Below are 20,500 nucleotides of genomic sequence, written 5' to 3' on the forward strand. Positions count from 1 at the left end.
TTTCTAAAAAGGAGATGTGAAGTTTATTGTTGTCGTTTTTCCGCGATGCCGATTGGTTCTTTTGCTACGCTTACTTCATTTGCAGCTGTCATTGTATATTTTGACAGTTGTGTGTATCAAGGAGTTAATAGTATAATAGTAATAGCATAATGTTAAAGCTAAATAGCGCGCGCGAAGCGCGCGTCTGTAGTGTCTAGTGAAAATAAAAAGGAGAGTAATAATCGACGCTAACTGGCAATATATAAATTTATTATATCTCATTGTGAGATATAATAAATTTATATATTGCCAGTCAGCGTCGATTATTACTCTCCTTTTGTTCAGAATCTAGCATTTATTTGAATTGAGGGTAAGGACGGGCTGAGCTTCCTAGGGTAAAACAGAGCCATGAGCAGAGAGAAATCAATAGCTAAGTTTATTTGTTATCGACCTCCCGTAAGCGCACTATCGATCAAGCAGCGTTTCTGCTGTTGTCGCGCTGCGATGCATCCGTCTAGTGTAACGCATGAGCCGTAGCGTTTCTCGATATTCATGCGCGACGCAGACACGCAGGCGCTCCCTGATATTACCGCGCGAACAACGACGATCACGTCGTCATTCTCTCCCGGTCGCTCAACCAGTGAACATCTCTGTTAATGCGTAGATACGCACGTAATTATCTAGAATTTTCGAGAGACGGTGTATCAGCCGAAATACTGCCGACTATCCTGAGTCAATTTTCCTGCTAAATACAAAGTGTGAAGGTACTCAAGCCTCATTCCTTACAATCCTACTGCAGAGGACGAATATCATATTGCGAAGGACGTCTTATCCATACCGGCGAGGATAGCCATTATAACAAAGAGAAGGGCGTTTTATTCATCTTGTCGAGGGCGGCCATTATAATCAAGAGAAGTACGAGAATATATGGCGGAGATTATTCTGGAATCTTTATTCCGGAACAAACCTATTGTGGTTAATTACGAGGTAACAACTTATTATTCTTTATGCAACTACCCATCGAGTTTACATGGCGCAGTGGCTATCAAGCCTAACTTCTGATATTGGTTGCAGAGACTGTTCACGTGAGGCACTCACGTTTTCGAGAAATGATCAGTCAGTTATGCGCATAACTTGTAAAGAGAGAAAGGCCTAACATTCTTTAGTAACTGTACAGTAAAGATTTTTGAGACTCTAATTACAAGCTCAGACGATATTTCATGTGCTTAATTTAAGAGGATTAATATTAATTGCGTTTTCGACACATTATTAAAATGATTAATATTACTTGCTTTTTCTACACATAATTAATTTATACCGCGTTTATAAAACATAATTTAAGTTTGAGTTCTACGTTACCGTATTTCTTTCATGATTGATAGTATTCTAACGTGCTTTCTAACGTAATTTCCTGCGCATAATTTAAGATAAATTGCGAATCTAAATAGAGATATTTTCTGCGACATAAAATATGACTCAATGATGATTGAAGTTAAAGTATATGATTATTAATTAATCGTTCTTACTATGAGTTATTAAACTTGTTAGTTTCTTTTGCTGAAATATCAATTCTTTCAGTATCATTCAAGATATTTATTTACTTGCTCTGTGGTGAATAATTCAATTCAATGTAATTATACCTGATAACAGGAGAATAAATCCAACTTCAATCATCAATGACCTTGATATTCTACATATCCTTACAAATTTATTTCTATGTTTATTAATTCTTTTACGTATTCTGATTAATGAAACTCATTATATTGTGCATTTTGTTCATGATATCTAAACGATTCCTATTCTATTTACATCTGTTACATAGATTATTTGCTGCATTTCTGCGCAACTCCAATGTAATACCTCGATTTACTCTCAATTCGTAATTATAATTGATTCATTGCATAAACAATTAAGACATCGTTCTTTCCTTTAATTCAAATAAAAGGTTTGATACTCAGTTCCTATTTATTTTATTCACTGGCGAAGAAAAGGTTTATTTTTTCTTGGTTTTAACGAAAAATTAAACGGAAACGAGATATTCTGCAAAAAACCGTTTTTAGCCCCCAAAAAACAAAATGGCGGCTTATCCCGACCCCCTTTTTAATGATCTCATTTGATTCGTAACTAGGAGCGCTATCTTTATTAATCATCGAAAATTTATTACTACCCCAACAAATGTTTTTATTTATGTTTAAATTAACTGGCCTATAATTGTACACAAAATTCATGCAAAAAATATTATCAGACTACCAAGATCCAGTCCTGACTAAAAATGGCATTTTTTTCTAAATTGATTGTCATGGCGGTCTTGTTTCACTTATTATTATTTTTATTTTTTAAGCCTTTTAATTTACAAGTTTGCCAAGTGTGACGCTGTGTGTATTATCAATTCGGATTTAGCAGGCGAGTTAGCAGGAACCTTATATACATCACTGAATAAGTTATTATTACTGATTATATATTAATAAAGTATAAATAATGTTACTAATACGTCCACTGATGGTAAAATTAAATAATTATTTTAATTGTTGCAATGCGTCTACACTACATTTTAATCACACAATGTTATCTTTTGGTCTTATTAATTTGTATTTATTGCGCATCACGCAATAAATGCTTTCATCGAGATTATTTGAAGTAATTATTCAAGAAAAGGTATTGTTGCTTGTATGTGTATACAATGTTTTTTTTCTTTATCTTATTTTGCCATGTTATATGAATAAAATGTTATTATTTTTTATTGATAAAATGTTTTTAATAATTATAGCTAAAGTAAATTAAAATACAAACTGGATGACATAAACAGCAGTGATAACAACTTTGATTTTGACATAATATGATCTATTATTCTAAAACGTAATTTTGCTACAAGATGCACTACAGTTGATAGAGACAATAATAAATCCGGCAATGATAACATTATCTACTCAATATTTACTCAATAAAAGAAGGAGAAAATTATCAAAATTGATCCAAAGAATCGGATCTAGGTATTTGTGGTATCGCATAAAAACCGCAAAAAGGTATATACATATATACTAATTTTAATGATTAAATTTTTGTTCTAACAAGTTATACATCTAAATTATATACAATGATATATAATAAATATAGTTTATTACATTTCTTTTAATTTCAAATATTTTTTCATAAGCATTTTACCTCGAGGTCATTTTTCTTTAAGATTATTGCTTCCTGAAGTTGTTGCACCTCCGTTTCCGCTCTGTCCCGAATTATTTTCTCTCGTGAAATTTCATTCATCTGTATACAAATAGTTTCCTGCATCTCCGTCATCCTTTGCTCGACTTCACTACTTTTTTTCTCAAGTTCTTCCATGTAAATTGACATGTTTTTCATGCGTTGATGCATAGTCTCCACTTCGCCAATGAGTGTCTCCTTTTCCTTCAATAGATTCTCCTTTTTCTTGCTAACGGTGATGCTATAATTGTCGTAAAACTTTTAAGAAGGAAAATGTTTCAAATAATCAAAATGTTAATTTAAAATAATTTTTTTAAGTATACTGTTAGTTATATTTAAGCTATATACAATACTTTTTTGTACAAAAAATTAGATTTAATTTTGTATAACAATAATTTTGTATAAAAAAATATATATGTAATAATTGGGCTACCAAGATCCAGCTTGAATCGTAAATGGCAATTTAGTTTAATCTACTATTTGATTGTATATCATAACGGTCGTATAATTCTCGTATTATTGTTTATTCACATCGTCTGAAAAAGACATTCAAAACTATTGTTAACCGGTTATTGCGCTAATTATAATTACCACATGCCTCAGTGGTCGAATTGGTACGATACCCTTCACGGAATGAGGGAGGTTCCAAGTTTGAACCGTGGCTGAGGTATTTTTCGCAATAATTTGTTTACAGTTATTTAGATAGTTAAATCGACTCGATTTAATTATGGGAAGGCAGAGGATTTTACTCCAAAGGGAACTGTGTTATAAGTCTGACAAATCTAGTCGGAGTACAGTTTACTAATGTTGGAAAAGATATATGTAATACGCAAAAAAAATATTATATTGTATAAAGGAGACCGAGGCTAGTTGGTACATGAGGCAAGTTGGTACACGGAAATTATTGTAAAAGTGACAAAAGATAATATTGCATAAAAAATATAGTATTTCTGCAAAAACATTGCGATATAATTAGTTATTTTAGGCTGAATAGCGTATTTTCACATACAGAAAATATTTTTAATTTTGTATAGCCAAAAGTAAAATAAATTAGTGATGTATTAAATGTTATACTTATAAATCTGGTCATTATATCATAATTTTGTGTCTTTAAAATCATTACTTTAAACGTAATAACTACCAGTTTATGTTAATGTCCTAAAATATTTTTTTGTTTAAACAATAATCAAAATATCTAAATATGGTAGGTCGAGGCTGGTTGTGACAGGGTAGGATGTTATTGCTGTTCTATTTATAATTTCGATTAACTCCGTCGACGTAACACATAGCCTCGGCATAACAGCGGCAGATATTTTAATTTTATGTAAAATTTCAGCGTTAACATCTTTTATTACGTATCAGAATCAGTCAATACAGAACATCAGTTAAATTATATCTACCCGTACTTTTAATTGCAAATATATATTAAATACGTAACTATATTGCATTTTCATTGCATTTTATTTCATATCAAATATAATGTGTTAAATACGTAATTAATGCAATAGGTATGAAATATTCAAGTCGAAATACGTATATAATACATAGCAAGTATACTGCACATATTATATAATGTATGCCCTGGCGAAAATAAGAAGTTTTATATAGCGTTGAGACAACCGTTCAATGAGGGTTTTTTAAGAGTTTATTTTTGAGTAATAAGAATACATTTTTCTTTATTGAATTATATATAATGCTTTGATGAGAGCAATTTATCTTGGTTTAACGCTGTATTATTTTAACATTTAACGCTCTTTACGCCGTTTTTTCTAACGACAAGAGTAAACGCCCGTTAAACGCTCAATAGAAGCTGCATGCAGTTCCCAACCTGGGAAAAAAAGATTATATATAATTATATATATATATATATATATATATATATATATATATATATATATATATATATATATATATATATATATATATATATATATATAGAAAAGAAAGGAGGGAATATACAATGAGTTATGCGGAAAAAAGAAGAACGGATATGGAGAGTATGTAATAGGATATGGAAGGGAGAAGGATGGCCGGAGGGATGGAGTAAGAGATTAGTGGTGCCAGAGAGAAACCTGAGAGAGGCCATCCCGGCATTTTTCGTCAATTTTTCTGTGTCGCATTTTCCGACGCGCCGCCTGAGAAAGTGCGCATCAACTACGTCGTTTCGCTCGGTAACCGCACATGGTTTGCGTCCGTGCTAATGGTTCGTGTCCGAACTAGCCAGTTAGTGGGGATATGCTGCGGCCGCGGCGGCCGCGCTCGGCCGGCCCGGCGCACAGTGGAGCCGTTTGCGCGAATCGCGGAAAAAATTATATTACTTGTAAAATATGCAATGAATGATCAGAGAACCTTTCAATGTTGACTTATAAAAATTGCAAAAATGTATATTTATTAAAAACTAATGATAGGAACAAGTATTTGATTGAAATTAAATAAAATTTCAATTTACATTTAATTTAGTATTTACGTATAAGAGCAAAGTAATTCTTGCGTTTCATCGCTTAAGTCTAAATTTTTTTTATGTGGTTTACTTCTTAAACTAGTTATTAACGGATCGGATGACACGGAGCATCATATGCATAACATCTTCATTTGTAAACAGACGGCTATATTTTCTACTATGATTAAGTCGATATATCGTTTATAGTCCTTATTTCTTGCCTCTTGAGCTTCTTCCGATAATGTCCCAACAGGTAACGCTGCATTTTCTATAATTTCCTTACCGTGAAGAAGAATTTTATGAACGGTAATTGGCATCATAAAGTACCAAGAATATTTTTCAATAAATATTTCCGCTGCCTTGTACGCATAAGAACCGAATTTTTCTGAATTTATTTTTTCACCACAATTAATCGTTTGTAATATTGTAGAAAATCTATCTTCTGATCAATTTCTCGTCAACTCCAGTTATTTTTGCTGTGATTTTTGGATCAGCAAAAAATCGTCGAGAAGTATTTCCGTCATTAGATGATCCGGAACCTTGTTTAACGATGTCTACCCTCAGTCCAAGTTTATTATAAAATGCGTCTTGTATTCTTTTTTTTTTGTTTCTTCTTTTTGAACGCGTGTTTCTGGCGTTGTTGACCACTTTTTGAAAGACAAATTGTAGGCAATATGTAATATACACTCCATGAATTTGATTCGTGCAAGGGTGACATTCCTAATTTGAGTGCTTCTTCTTTGTTAGACCTTTTATTAATTTCTGTTAAGTTGTTCATTTGAGAAAATTTTTTATTTCATTTTTTAAATAATTAAAGCACTATGTATATTTTAAAATTTATTTAGCGTATTTGGCAAATATTGATTAGTTTTTGAGAAAAAAATTAAAACACATTTTTTGGGAAATGACCCAAAGTGTCCCAAACCCAAGGTACCACGGGTCTGTCACTGGAGCACTATGAGTCACGCACAAAAACTAGGTTTATTTATTCTAGAAATAACGAAAAGTTACAAAAGTTGAAAGGATATTTTATTTTATACGTTTTCTTATGAGACTGTTCAGGATTGGGCAGGAAAAACAAAGATATCAGAACCCACTACTAAATTTTTTTTTTTTAGAAAAACTAATTTGTGACATGTTTTCTTCAGTAAAAAATAACATATATCATCAACCTATCTATCTATCATCAACCTTGGTGGCGTGTGTGACCCATAGCGCCGCAGCATGGGTGTCCCATGGTGCTCCGAATGCACTTAGAAAATGGTAAAACGTAACAAAAAAATAAATCCCTTACGGAAAGAAATTACAGCCAATAAATATTACAGTTGTGTATTATAGTTGACCTCCTGTAGTTATCACAGAAAGGATAACAATAATCTGTTATTACACGCTGTAATTACTTTAGTGCGTAAAATCCCTCTAATACGAAATACACGTCTAATCATGAAGTGTAAATCCACTACACGTATAATCCACTACATGTGTAATATACTACACGTGTGGTAAGTGACTTGTGTAATAGACTACACGTGTAATCTACTACATGTGTAATATATTACACGTGTAATCTACAAAATGTGTAATATACCACTACTCGCGTGTAATCTATTAAACGTAATGCTACCAGTAATCCATGAAATTTGAAACTTTAAAAAAAAAATAAAAAAAGGCGCCAAGTACACGCAATGCATTTTGTAAAGGAGGGGTGTCAATAAGGCCGTTTTTGGACCACGTCAGAATCGCTCCAAACTGTGGTATTTTTTTCCTACCGATGTAGCTCACAACCTCCTAGAACCGTTTGCTGTCCGAGCAATTAGAGGCTGAGAACGGGCAACTTGAAATCTCAAAAATCAATGGAGTTTTTCACATGGTGGTAGTGCCGGTCTGTGTTACCTAACTCAACCGAAGTGACATATATTTCTATACACGCCCGAATGGACGTGGGCTAAATTATGGTCGTGAAGGAGACACTTTATTTATACTTACTCAGAGAATATTTGTATTTCACAGAGTCGAAAAGAAAAATGTACGTTCAGCGTATATAATTATCAAACATTAGTAATAAAAAGCGTTTCGCAGTATGCGGCAATCATCTGCTGGAAGCAGGAACGTCCAAATGCCTTTATAAGGCGGTGACTTGTTCATACGTGTGAATGCCGACGTCCATCATGGCCGTCCTTCTTTGCCGTGTCCGCTACGTTGAAATATGTGGGCCAGAGATGCCTGGGTAGAATTATTCTTCCGTCGAAAGATCGATAACTTGCTGTTACGTGCGAGCGAACGAAAGAATACGCGTATTACATAATTACAATGCGCTTGAACTCGCAACGACTTGACTTCGGTTTCGAATTGAATGTTCCAGAGAATCGGAAAATACGCGTGACTTGCAACTAAGATGCCTCACTGTCCGAAAAATCTGGAATGGCCGCACACCATCACGTGATGCACGTGTAACCCGAAACTAGTGCGCCCTGTTACCAGCGCATACACTCGAAACTAGTTACTAGACTTGCACGACCTGTCATCTAGGGTGTGTTTACGGAACTCAATGATTCGATCCTTCATGCACTAGATGGCTGTAGCCATTTCTCTGTGTTACCAAATTCAAAAATATGCAGTATTTCTAACAATTTCAAAAAAGTGAAATCTTTAAATTGCGCTAATTGCAAAGAGAATATATATATTGTTTTAAAAAATAATTATTGTGCAACTACTTTTAAAAAATAAAATCCAAGTGGTATGTATCTTTGTGTTCCCATTCAAGGGTCTTCCTATTCCAACCCAAGTGTTGACTGGATTTCTTTTTGCCGAGAAGTAAATATAATTTAATATACTTAATACAATGAATATGTTCAATAGATATATATTTATAGAATTTGTTATGTTGATTTGTTATAATAGGTTTGCATGTATTGGGCCCAAACCGATTCATCATACTCGCGCTAAGGAAGATAACTGCTAGGTTAAAAAATAATTTTCGCTTTTAGATTTCGACACATTATACACATTCAAATGTGAGGACTTGGTTGGCAGGTGTGACAGAGTGTGCATGCGTGTGCTGTATGTCGAGAATTTTAAGAGCGGTTTGTTGGAAAGAGGAGTGGAAACATGGCAGTGGTGTGTTTTTTGGGTAGCGGAGAGTGTGTGTGTCGCGCGGCAGGGTTAGAGTAGGGTAGAGTGGAGGCGCCACGCGTGGAAAGACGGAATTTGCGGTGAGAAAGGGAGTAGGTTAGGTTTAAGAGCGAGAAAGAGAGAGACAACAGGCGGAGCGAGATGGAAGGGATTGTGCCGAGTTTACTCGACGATAGATGCGACTCGTTGGAAGGAGAAGCCGCGGCCAATACTAGGCCAATCACTCGACGTAGTAGATAGGGATATCGTAATGGGAGGTAAAGAGGAGGATGAGGAAGGGAATAGTTTGGAAACCCCGGTTACTAGATTCTTGTCTAAAAAGGGGTAGGTAAGAGAGGGAGGAGATCAAACAGGGAAAGGTTGGAGAGGGAGAAGGGTATCTCCAAGGGGTACATAGAGAAATGGTTAGGCCAGGGAGAAGGGGGTAGATATATGACGCGAGGAGTTAGAAGGAAGAGAAAGACAGTATCAGAGGGGGATGGCAGTGACCGAGAAGAGACTGACTCCGACTTGGGGTCGGTTTTTGAATTTGAAGGAGCATGGATGGACAGAATGAACAGACAAGAAAGCATTATTGCAGAGCTGCAAAAATTCTGGGGGGGGGGGGTAAAAGAGGAGGTGGCAAAGCTGAAGAGAGAGACAGTAAAGGAGATTGAGAAACTGGAGAAAAAGATAAAGATGGAAAGAGATGAGTTAAAAAAGAGGAGATGAAAAGGAAGGAGACAAAGTGGGAAGAAGAGAGGAAGCTGCTTTGGGAGAAGATTCTCAAACTGGAGAATGGTGAGACTAGAGAAAAGGAAATGGAGGTGGTGGAAGGGGGAAAAGAGGATGAAAAATCTCATTCCTGGAGTGAGATAGTAAGGAGAGGAAAGAAGACGAAGACAGGAGTAAAGGAAACAGCTTTGGAAGCCAAAGTGCAGGAGCTATTGGATTGGAAATAGGAGAATCAGGAGTAGAAAAAAAAGAAAAGTTTGAAGATCAGCGGCCTAAAGTGGGACGGTAGAAATCCGCTGCAAAAAGCAAAGAAGTTTCTCCAGGAGAAGTTAGTCTGGGCCATTTGGTCGAGGACGCTTGGTGTAAAGGAAAGTCAAGAGAAGGGGGGAGACTGGGGGTTCAAATAAAGGACCTGGCAGCAAAGATGGAGATACTAAGAAGAAAGGAGTTAGGGAAGGAGCCGATTTTCATGGATGAGTTGCTATCCAAGGAGGAAAAGGAAATTCAATGAAGACTGAGAGTCATTGCGAGGGTAGTCAAAGGATGGGGGGAGCACACCAATGTCAGATTCAGGAGAGTCTTTTTGGTGGATAGATGGTTCAGTTAGAGACAGATTGAGAGAAAAGAACATGTCTCGCTGTTGGAGCAAACGGAGGAGAAATTTTGGAGTAAGGGGAGAAGAGCAGAAGAAGGAAACGCCCGAAACGTCGCGGCAGAGACCGCGGGATCCGAGAAGCCCGAGTTCCGACAAGGTTAGGGGCAAAATTAAGATAGGGTTCTGGAATGTAGCCGGGCTTAAGGGAAAAGGTGTGGACTTTTGGGAGTTTATAAAACAGCTGGACTTTGTTAGTATGGTGGAGACGTGGATAAGGGAGGATGAGGGGGAAGTTTGGATAAAGAATCTACTTTCTGAGTTCGACTGGCACGTGCAATATGCGGTGAGAGAGCAGAGCAAAGGTAAGGGAAGTGGGGGAATAATTGTAGGAAACAGAAAAGGTGTAATAATGACGGAGGAGGTCGACGACGGTAGGAGAGGCTTGGTGAAGTGGAAGGGACGAGGAGGTGGTCACAAGTGGTCAATTAGTACGGTCTACGCTAAGAATGGTCCCAAGGAATTTGAGGAAGACATAGCTAGCCCGGAGCAGCAACGTCCGGAAGAGCTGATGATAATTGGAGGGGACTTTAACGTCTGGACTGGAGAAGAAGAAGGGGTGTACAGGGATGGGGTAGTAGAAGGAAGAAGGTCTAAGGACAAAAAGGTCAGCAAGAAGGAAGTGTGTTTGTTAGAATGGGTAGAGGAAGGGGGATGGTGTCTGGCCAATGGTACAAGGCAGGGAGATGAAGAGGATTCACGTACGTAGGGGCGAGAGGGGCGTCGGTTATAGATTATTTGTTAGTTAACACAGAGGGGTAGAACTTGCTAGAGGAGTTTGAAGTCAAGAGTAGGATAGAATCAGACCATATGCCTCTGGTGAGTGTATGGACGGCGAAAGAAGGCCTGAAGGAGGAGGGAAGAAAGGAGGAAAAAAGACAGGTTGAGAGGATAATACAGTGCTGGGACGAGGAGAGCCCAAGAATCTTTACTGGAAGAACGGAGAAGATTAGTTTGTCTGAAGGGGGTTTGCTGGAGAAATGGGAGGAACTAAGAGGCAAGGTGGGAAAGGCGGTAGTAGAGAAGAAGGTCAGATGAAGAGAAAGGAAACTAGGTTACAAGAAATGGTGGGACAGAGAGTGCACCAGAAAGAAAAGAAAGCTAAAGAGGTGGAGGATAGAGGGTGGAAGCAAGGAAGCGGTGTTGCAGGTAAAAAGGGAGTTAGTGGAGCTCTGTGAGAAGAAGAAAGAAGAGTGGAGTAAAAGGGAAATGGAGGAGTCAAATGGAATTAGGACGGAGACAGAAGTTTGGAAATATATCAACAAGAAAAGGAAGGTCAGAGACAAGGTGAGTGAAGAGATATCCATGGAGAGTTGGAGGCAGCATTTTATGGGTGTGTTAGAGGGGACAGATGAAAGGATCTTAGGGGAGGAAAGGAGAGGAGGTGACGATGAGGAGGACCTCACGGACGAAGAAATTGAAAAACAGATAAGGAGATTAAGGAGGGGGAAAGCGGCGGAGCCGGATGGCATAAGGAATGAGGCTTGGAAGTTCTGCAGAGGACAGGTGAGAGAAAGGCTGACGGAGGTGATCAAGGGGGTGTGGAGAGGTGAAGGTTGGCCGGATTTGTGGAAAGAGGGTGTAATCTCCCCGCTGTATAAAAAGGGGGATAAACAATCCCCCGCTAATTACAGGGGAATTACTCTACTAAGTGCGGCCTATAAGATCTATGCGGCGGTGCTGGCGGAGAGATTGATGGAGGATGTGGTGGAGAAGCGGATTCTTCCGGAGACCCAGGCTAGCTTCTGGAAGGGAAGAGGTGTAATGAATAACATCTTCATCCTGAACCACCTGGTCGACAGGAAGCTGAATGGAGCGGGAAAAAAGGTGAATGCCTTCTTTATTGATTTAAAGGGGGCCTTTGACAGGGTGGACAGGAGTGTGTTATAAAGGGTGATGGAGGAGAGAAGGGTAAGGAGAGGTCTAACGGAGAGAGTGAAACAAATCTACCAGGAGACTCGTAACAGGGTTAGGGTGGGGGACGGGGAGTCAAGCTCCTTTTGGACGACAAAGGGAGTGAGACAATTGTCCTTAAGGATGTCCTTTGAGCCCGCTGCTGTTCTCCATCTTTATATCAGATCTGGAGGAGATGGCCGGGGTGTTGGTAGGAGAATTGGACAGGGGAGGATTTGGACACTGGCCTACGCGGATGATATCGTTCTGCTGGCCAGAGAGGAGGAGGCGCTAGAGGAGATGATTAAGAGGCTGGAGAAGTACTTGGGGAAGAGGAAGCTGGAATTGAACGTGGGAAAATCAAAGATCCTGAAATTCAGAAGGGGAGGTGGTGTAGCAAGAGAGAAAGGCTGGTACTGGAAACGCCGGAAGATTCAAGAGGTGAAGGAGTTTGAATACTTGGGCTTCATACTGCAGAGGAATGGAGGTCATACAAAGCATATTAGGGAGAGGGTAAGAAGAGCAACGTTAGTGATGAAGAAGACATGGAAGTTGGGGAAAAGGAAGTTTGCAAACAATTGGGGGAGAAGGATGATGTTGTTCGATAGTTTAGTAGGTAGCGTGATGGTATATGGGGCAGAAGTGTAGGGTTGGTTAAAGCATAGTAACGTGGAAGGGGTGGAGGCACGGTATTTGAGATGGTCACTGGGCCTGGAGAGATGCACACCAGGTTATGTGGTCCTGGCGGAAACCAAAAGGGACAAGATAAGGATAAGGACGGCCAAGCTGGCGGTGAATTTTGAAGAAAAGGCAAGACAAGGATATGGACGGAGAAGATGGGTGGTGAAATGTATTAAGAAAAGAGAGGGAAGAAGAACATTGGAATTAAACGATGGTAGTATTTAACAATGAGAGACCATGGTGTTACGCGCAAACGCGATATGTATTTTTAGGTTAAAACTGACTGACAGCGTGTTGTCCGCGTGTTAAAAGGGAATTTAATTTGAAAAGTAACAAATATATAATACAAAATAGAATAAGAACATGCAATTATATAAACAATTTAATGCCGTCCTAAACAGCTGAGAATCAGGATAGTATGATTTCAATTTTTATATGGTTTAAAGCAATACAAATTTTCTTATTGAAAACTAAATGAACACATAAACACCGTTTACTTGGACACGGTCCATTTGGACACTGTACATTTGGACACGATCAATTGGACACGGTTCGTTGGGACACCGTTTATTTGGACACGGGACATCTGGACACCGTAAAAACGCGGCCTATGCAGTTGGATACCAAAATGCGCGGTTTGTGCAGTTGGACACCGAAATGTGCTGCATGTGCAGTTGGACACGGAAATGCGCAACCTGTGCAGTTGGACACCGAAATACGCGACCTGTGCAGTTTGACATCGAAATGCGCGACCTGTGCAGTTGGACACCAGAATGCGCGATCTGTACAAATGTTTTCAATATATGTATATAATACACGTGGAAAGTTGTAAACCTATGTAAGCATCTCGTTTTGCGTGTAAAGGATCCACCCCCCTGCAGAGAGCTCCACCTCCAAAAAAAACTAACCTAACCCAACCCAATTGTGTGGAAGGTTCGCGCATTTCGGTGTCCCACTGCACAGATCGCGTATTTCAGTGTCCAACTGCACAGGCCGTGCATTTCGGTGTCCAACTGCACAGGTTGCGCCTTTTGGTCTCCAACTGCACAGATCGTGCATTTTGGTGTCCAACTGCACAGGCCGCATATTTTACGGTGTCCAGATGAGCCGTGTCCAAACAAACTGTGTCAAAATAAACTGTGTCCAAACAAATTGTGTCCAATTGATTATGTCCAAATAAACTGTGTCCAAATGAACCGTGTCCAAATAAACGGTGTCCAATTGATCGTGTCCAAATAAATGGTGTCCAAATGTACCGTGTCCATATATTGCAGACACAATATGATTAAGATTAAGTAATTTAAAAAGATTATTTAAGAATGTTAAATCAGGCAAAAAACGCAATCGTCTTAAATTAAAAAAAAAAAACGTATTATTACTCAGATAGCACAGGATATCCTGTGGATGTCCGTTTTATGTCCATTTCTTGTCGGGATATCCATAGACCTTATAAAGATATCCATAGGATATACATTTGTGGACACTCTAGGAATATCCCAAAATGGACAAGTTTGTATATCCATATGCTATCCTTCTATGCCAACGCCATCTGCATGTAATTCCAATCCTGATCTCTTTCTGTTTCCTTTTGTGGCCGGGATCTCACGTCAATCACGTCGAAAATTATACGTTATTTCCCACACAGCAAGCTATATCTGAGATATAGCCAGATATCTTTATGCTTACAATTTCAAGTGAAATCTGAGATCTTATTTTCATATATTTATAGAATATCTGCAGGACATCATTACTCGATATCACATTATATCTTTGAAAAAGACATCTCTGCAACATTTGCATTCAAATATATGGCCGATTCATAGTTAGCTCGGTAATTATGCATAAAAAGACCCGCCAATGACCTTGGCCTTGACATATGTTATCAAGGTCACCCTCCTGGTAGGGGGGGGGCTCATGGTAGATATCTCAAGTTCCCGGAGCCTTCCCACACAGTGCCGAGAAGGACCCCCGGGGAGTACAGTATAGCGGGTTACAGTCCCACATAACTGCCCTCTTCGACCCGGAGGAGGGGGTATCTGCGTGGATTTCTCCCCTGTCAACAAAAAAAGGTCACCCTGCCGAGTGACCTTCAAAAGTTTTTAGCCGGCGGTCGTTATTCGTTAAAAAGTTATTAACAAAAAAAGTTTGGAAAATATAGCAGCTATTTTTAGAAGGCATAAACGACTAATATTACAATACGTTTTTTTTTTTAAGCAGAGAATACTTTATTTCGCTATTATTTCGCGAAAAAGTCGCTGCTTTACCAAAACACAACATTTAAAGCAGTAAATTGTTGATAAATTGTATATTGAATATATGTGAGTATTGGAAAGCATTAATAACTAATATATATGTCGAAATAGTTCACGCATATACTTTCCACGCGAGGCGAGTTGTCACATGGGTCCGTGGCGCGCTTTACAAGCTCGTTTAAGTAGAGGTGGTATTAAACAAGATAAGTTAGTTGATCATCTGTGTGAATATTTGTGGCGATATACAATAAACGAACTTGTAAAGCACGCCACGAACCCATGTGGCACCTCGTTTCGCGTCGAAAGTGTATGCGTGAACTATTTCGAAATATATATTAGTCATTTATGTCTTCCAATACTCATATATATTCAATATACAATTTATCAACAATTTACTGCTTTAAATGTTGTGTTTTGGTAAAGCAGCGACTTTTTCGCGAAATAAAATATTCTCTGTTTTAACAAAAAGACTTCAATTTATCAACAATTTACTGCTTTAAATGTTGTGTTTTGGTAAAGCAGTGACTTTTTCGCAAAATAAAGTATTCTCTGCTTTAAAAAAAACTAGTCGTTTATGCCTTCCAATACTGAAAATAGCTGCTATATTTTCCAAACTTTTTTTGTTAATAACTTTTTAACGAATAACGGCCGCCGGCTAAAAACTTCTGAAGGCCACTCATGAGGGTGACCTTGACAACATATGTCAAGGTCCAGGTCATTGGCGGGTGGGGTCTTTTTATGTATAATTACCGTTAGCTCTTATATTTTATAAAAATCAACCCAAGTTTATTCATAGCCAATAAAACAATCCGAGAGAACTTGGACGCCGTACCGATTCGTCCCGGTGAAAGCCACACGCCGCGAGGAAACTTAAAAAATTTTCATTTGGGCGGCGCCGGAGATAACAACCGCGGCGCGAAAGTAACTCGCCGCAAGGGGACTTAGGAGATTTTCGCTCGGGCGAGCGCTAGTAACATGCGCTGCCGCGACGCGGCTACATGCGCCAGTAACTTTTTGTAAGCAAAAATTCTTACGCACTAGGATAAAAGACGAGCCTGTGAGATACTTGGCTCTAATATTTTTCATGATACCTCCGAGATATCATATAGTACAGAGATGGCAAAATGCAAAATATTGGAATAGTATCGAAGCATAATTTTGAATTTGTTGCAAATTCTTATGAAAAGAACTTCTTTTATATTTGAAAAAGGACTCAGAATTGGTGACATAAAAATGAATTTCTTATGAACTCTTAAGAATTATTTTAGAACAGAAAATAAATACGGAAAAGAATTAATTTCATAAATCGAGAATTTAAAAAGAATTCTTCTTTTCTTCTTGCTATTTAGGTTGTATATAACATATCTGCTTTTAAATAAGGCATAGATATCCGACATATATGTTGTGACGACAACGACGATGTCCTCACGGTCTCGCCGGCCGTGAAGGAGCGCGCCGTCGCTTCTATTCACTAACGATCTTAAAAAAAATCAATCACAAGACTCAGAAACCCAGATGATAGCTCGACTAAATAATTTCTCGAAATATTGGGCGCCAGGTGCGATTCCTCGCACCACGATCCACAAGATCGCAATTCTCTCAGGTGTGAGTTTCTTCGGGTAATCGCGGTCGGAGGAGGAGAGGGAACGTAGCGCAGTTAACACACGCAAATAACAATAATACAAATATAATGTATTTGACAGAAAAGGTTACGTCAGGATAAATCAGCAAGTTGTTTCAGACGGAATCGGTGAATTACAATCTTAGAGAGAAGATTACTTCAGAATAAATCGGCAGGTTTCTTTAAAATGAATCGGTGAATTACAATTTTTCTCTTGAATGTTTTGCTGCGGAATGCGGAAACTACGAGATACAATAACGCGGAAATTAGCCTAAGGACGCAACTTATAGGACGCAGTTACACGACCGCAATACACAATACGCGATTACACGAACACGATACGCGAGACGCAGTTACCCGAACGTAATACACCATACGCGATTACACGAACGCAAGACACAATACCTACGCGCGACGATTTTCCAACGGCCGAATAACCATCCGCGACGTCTCGCGAATGGTCCCAAAATAGCTAGACGCGGGCCTCCCGCGAAAAGCCCCAAAGGTCCAAGACAGGTGCCTCACGCCCCGGGACGTGATTGCGCGAAAATTACTCCCCCGTTCTGCGACAATACGGTCCACCTCGGCGCGAAGGACATCTCGCTACATTACCCATCACGCGGTTACACAAAACGCTATTACACGAAACGCTAAGACACGACGAAAACTACAACAAATCACACGGTGACTGTCGGCCGCGTGCGAATTTTTCGGGCAGGGCGATCCCATATTACTCTGTTGGCCGAGCCCTCCGTCAGTATTCCATTTAATAATTACTTGCTCGGTAATACTCATCTGCACAAACGCGATGCTACAAAATACTTCGCGACACAGTACGCGATTCTATAAGCATGCTTCCCGCGACTCTACGCGACTCTCGGAAGGGCCCCGGCCGTCAGAACGATCTTACTTGCACCCAAACGTGGGTTACGAAGTGCTCGAGTAGTGGCCTTACAAATTCCGTAAGCTCGGCTGCCGGTCCTCTCGGGATGTTGTCTCTCGCCACGCCGACACGACAGTGACGATCCTCTAGCCCGGCGGGATCACGTCGGGCCCGCGCCTGCGCACGCCGTGCTTGCAAGCCCTCCCTGCCGATCAGCCCTATGCAAGCCGAGCGCCCCCCGCTTCCGTCAGCGCCCCTCGTGGCTTCCTCGCTCGCCGGCGGCAGGTTTGAAAAGCCTATTCTCGAGTCCGGCTGACCGGGCCGCGACTCTGGTGCCGGTGTACGACGGCCAGGCTGGCCAGGCTATGGCTCCGTCGACCGGTAGGCAATGCTCCGTGGCATTTCGCCGTTATACGCTTCGCAATCCTCACTTGTTGCTCCTCCTCGCTCAAGCCGGCCGAGCCGGTGCTCTGCACCAGATTGACTCCAATCCCATGGCCGATGTTCAAGTTGGTGGACTGCAAATGACGTTCCCTCGTGGCGATCGACGGGTAATAAGCCGCTTGGTTGTAGGGGATCGGCGGCCCGAGGCCCTCCTGCGAGGATCCGCTCGCGGACACGTTGGGCTCGGGATTGTTGCTCAGGAGGGTGGTATTGTCCTGTTGGTTGCCAGCGGTGCGCTTCAAACAGTTGCCCATGGTTCTCTCTCTCTCTCTCTATCTCTCTTCCTTTCTCTCTCCCTCACTTTCTCTGTCTCTCACTAGCTAGCGGCGAGCTGTCAGCTTTGCAGGTCGCTTGCGCGTCGCATCCGCGCGTCTACCCCGATCCCGTTTTCCCGTTCCGCGCGAGCAATGATAGGATCCCGTGCGGACGCGGCAGCGACGGCGGCAGCGCGACAGCGACCGTGCACCTTGTTGCCATTTCACCTGGACACTCTCCGCGGAGCTCGTCGACTAGCGAGAGCAGCACCGAGCGGACGCTCGGCCAACGCGATCGAGATAACAACGCGATCTCCCTTCTTCGCGATTCGGCAGGCTTTATCCCGGCGAACATCGGGGCTGATGCGCTCGCCCTGCGAGACGCTCCAAGCAACATCGGCATATGGGCCCCATCGTGACCCGCCCGCCGGCCAACTCCTACGTAGAACGCCTCCCGTAAACTCCCCTGGCGCGACTCAAGTCGTTACAATTTTCTCCTGGCCATCTACTCGACACCTGAAATTCTCGGAAATAATATAATGTACCAAATTCTAACGCTGTCGTCCCGCCCTGCTCCGGCGGAGACGACATCCCGGACGTTCCCCCCGGTCGAGCTATCGTCTGGACAGGGGACGTGACCATGTCACGTCACAATGTAGAATCAGATATCATATCTGAGATAAAATTATCATAGTTTTTTATAATCCTGGAGATGTCTCTGAGATATTCTCATGATATCTTGCGCAATCAGATATTCCGTTATTCAGATATCTTCTCGATATCTTAGTGATATATTTCGCTGTGTGGGTTAAATCAAAGGTAATCCTTTTTTTTACATTTAAAAATTGTATTGTGTGCCATTGGCTTTTGTTTCGTGTCCGGCCAAGGAAACCTTGGGACACGAAGGGTTTGCCGGAGTTCGCCCTGACAAGGACGCGAAGCGTGTTCCTGAGATCGGTGAGGAGTATCAGCAAATAATTGCAGCCGTTTCGTTTTGTGTAATCTTTACACAATACACACAGTCTTCAAAAAAATGCAGTTTGAGATGCGTGGTCTCCACAAGCGGAGCACCACGTACGAGAGTTTATGCGCCTCGCGGCGGGAAGGTTCAGAGAGTGACGAGCCGGATTCGGAGACGAGCGCTTGGAGAGGCCGTGAGGAAAATCGCGTTCTCGCTCACTGAGGTCGTCCACTTCCCCGTTGAAGACGGCTGGTGAAGCGTATGACCTTCGTTTCGCGCGGCGATCAATCGAGAGTATACTGGTCGCGGCGAACGGTCTATCGACTTTTCGGCTCGAGTCCTACTATGATTATACCGATTCGTGCGGAGACAGTCGTGTTCCGGGTTCCGGCTTGAGGATGGCTCGGCGGAGAGCCGGGTGTGTTACAGGGGGGACGAATCGTATCGATCCGTGATCGAGCCGCGTGCACGAAACCGCGTAAACGCGTGCGCATGACTCTCATGAGTTTGCAAGAATTGAACGGGAGCGAAGGATTATTGGGTGACTTTCCGTGGCAGGGCCGTTGTCTGAGATTGAGGTCTCATGCTCTGCGGTCAGGGCCGTTGACAGGGATACAGCACCCAACAATTCCTCCCTCGCGAACAGAATTTCGGTTTCTATCCTCAACAGCTTTATATCATTATAATGATATATAAAAGTTAGATCCTTTAAACCTATTAAAATTTATATATATGCAGTTTCTACAATCAAGATCAAATATGATACAATTAATTACTATGTTTACACGAGCGTTACTTAATTCTGTAGTAACTTACGATAATTTCTCTGCGTAAACGAGGTTTTGTAGTAAACTTATAATTCACTCCGGGTAAATGAGTAAATTACTACAGAAGTAATGATATCACGTTACCTAACCTAAGCTAAACGTAGTAAATTTTACAGTTTAGTCAGAAATATTTTGTACCACCACATCTGCGTTGCTCTTTTGCTGAATAACATCAAATATGTAATTAAAACCCATAAGTAGTCTAAATTGTCTGAAAATGGATTTATATTTGTAAATTTTTGTGTGTATTGTCGGTGCTTTATACAGGGTATCTTTAAAGTCTGATCCAACGCCCTGGATCTCGGAAACGGCTTTAGATATGGAAAAATATTTCAGATAAAAGTTGTAGAATATAAAAGGAGGCAGATGATGAAAATATGGACTTGACCTCGAATGACCTTTTCAAGGCCAAGTTCATGTGATCAAATATTTTTTAAATGGAACCCCATTTTTTATTACATATTCTTGTAGCCCTTGTCGAGATGTTTTCAAAACACCATAATAAAGCTTTCTTTCATTAAGGACTTCCCGAGATATCTCGTACCTGGCCTTGAAAAAATCGCTTAAAG

General features: G+C 40.5%; 1 protein-coding gene across 1 annotated transcript in view; it reads right to left on the reverse strand.

Annotated features, from left to right (window-relative positions):
• Positions 1 to 20,500, reverse strand: part of LOC139812081 (cilia- and flagella-associated protein 58) — a 346,663-nt gene that overhangs the window by 281,107 nt on the left and 45,056 nt on the right. The window contains exons 4-5 of the mRNA XM_071776708.1: positions 17,763 to 18,104; positions 3,142 to 3,435 (exon numbers count right to left, since the gene is read on the reverse strand). Of these exons, the coding sequence (XP_071632809.1) occupies positions 3,142 to 3,435; positions 17,763 to 18,104 (636 nt within the window). The remainder of the gene's footprint in view (positions 1 to 3,141; positions 3,436 to 17,762; positions 18,105 to 20,500) is intronic.

The sequence above is a fragment of the Temnothorax longispinosus genome, chromosome 4, assembly GCF_030848805.1.
Source record: "Temnothorax longispinosus isolate EJ_2023e chromosome 4, Tlon_JGU_v1, whole genome shotgun sequence".
Taxonomy (NCBI): domain Eukaryota; kingdom Metazoa; phylum Arthropoda; class Insecta; order Hymenoptera; family Formicidae; genus Temnothorax; species Temnothorax longispinosus.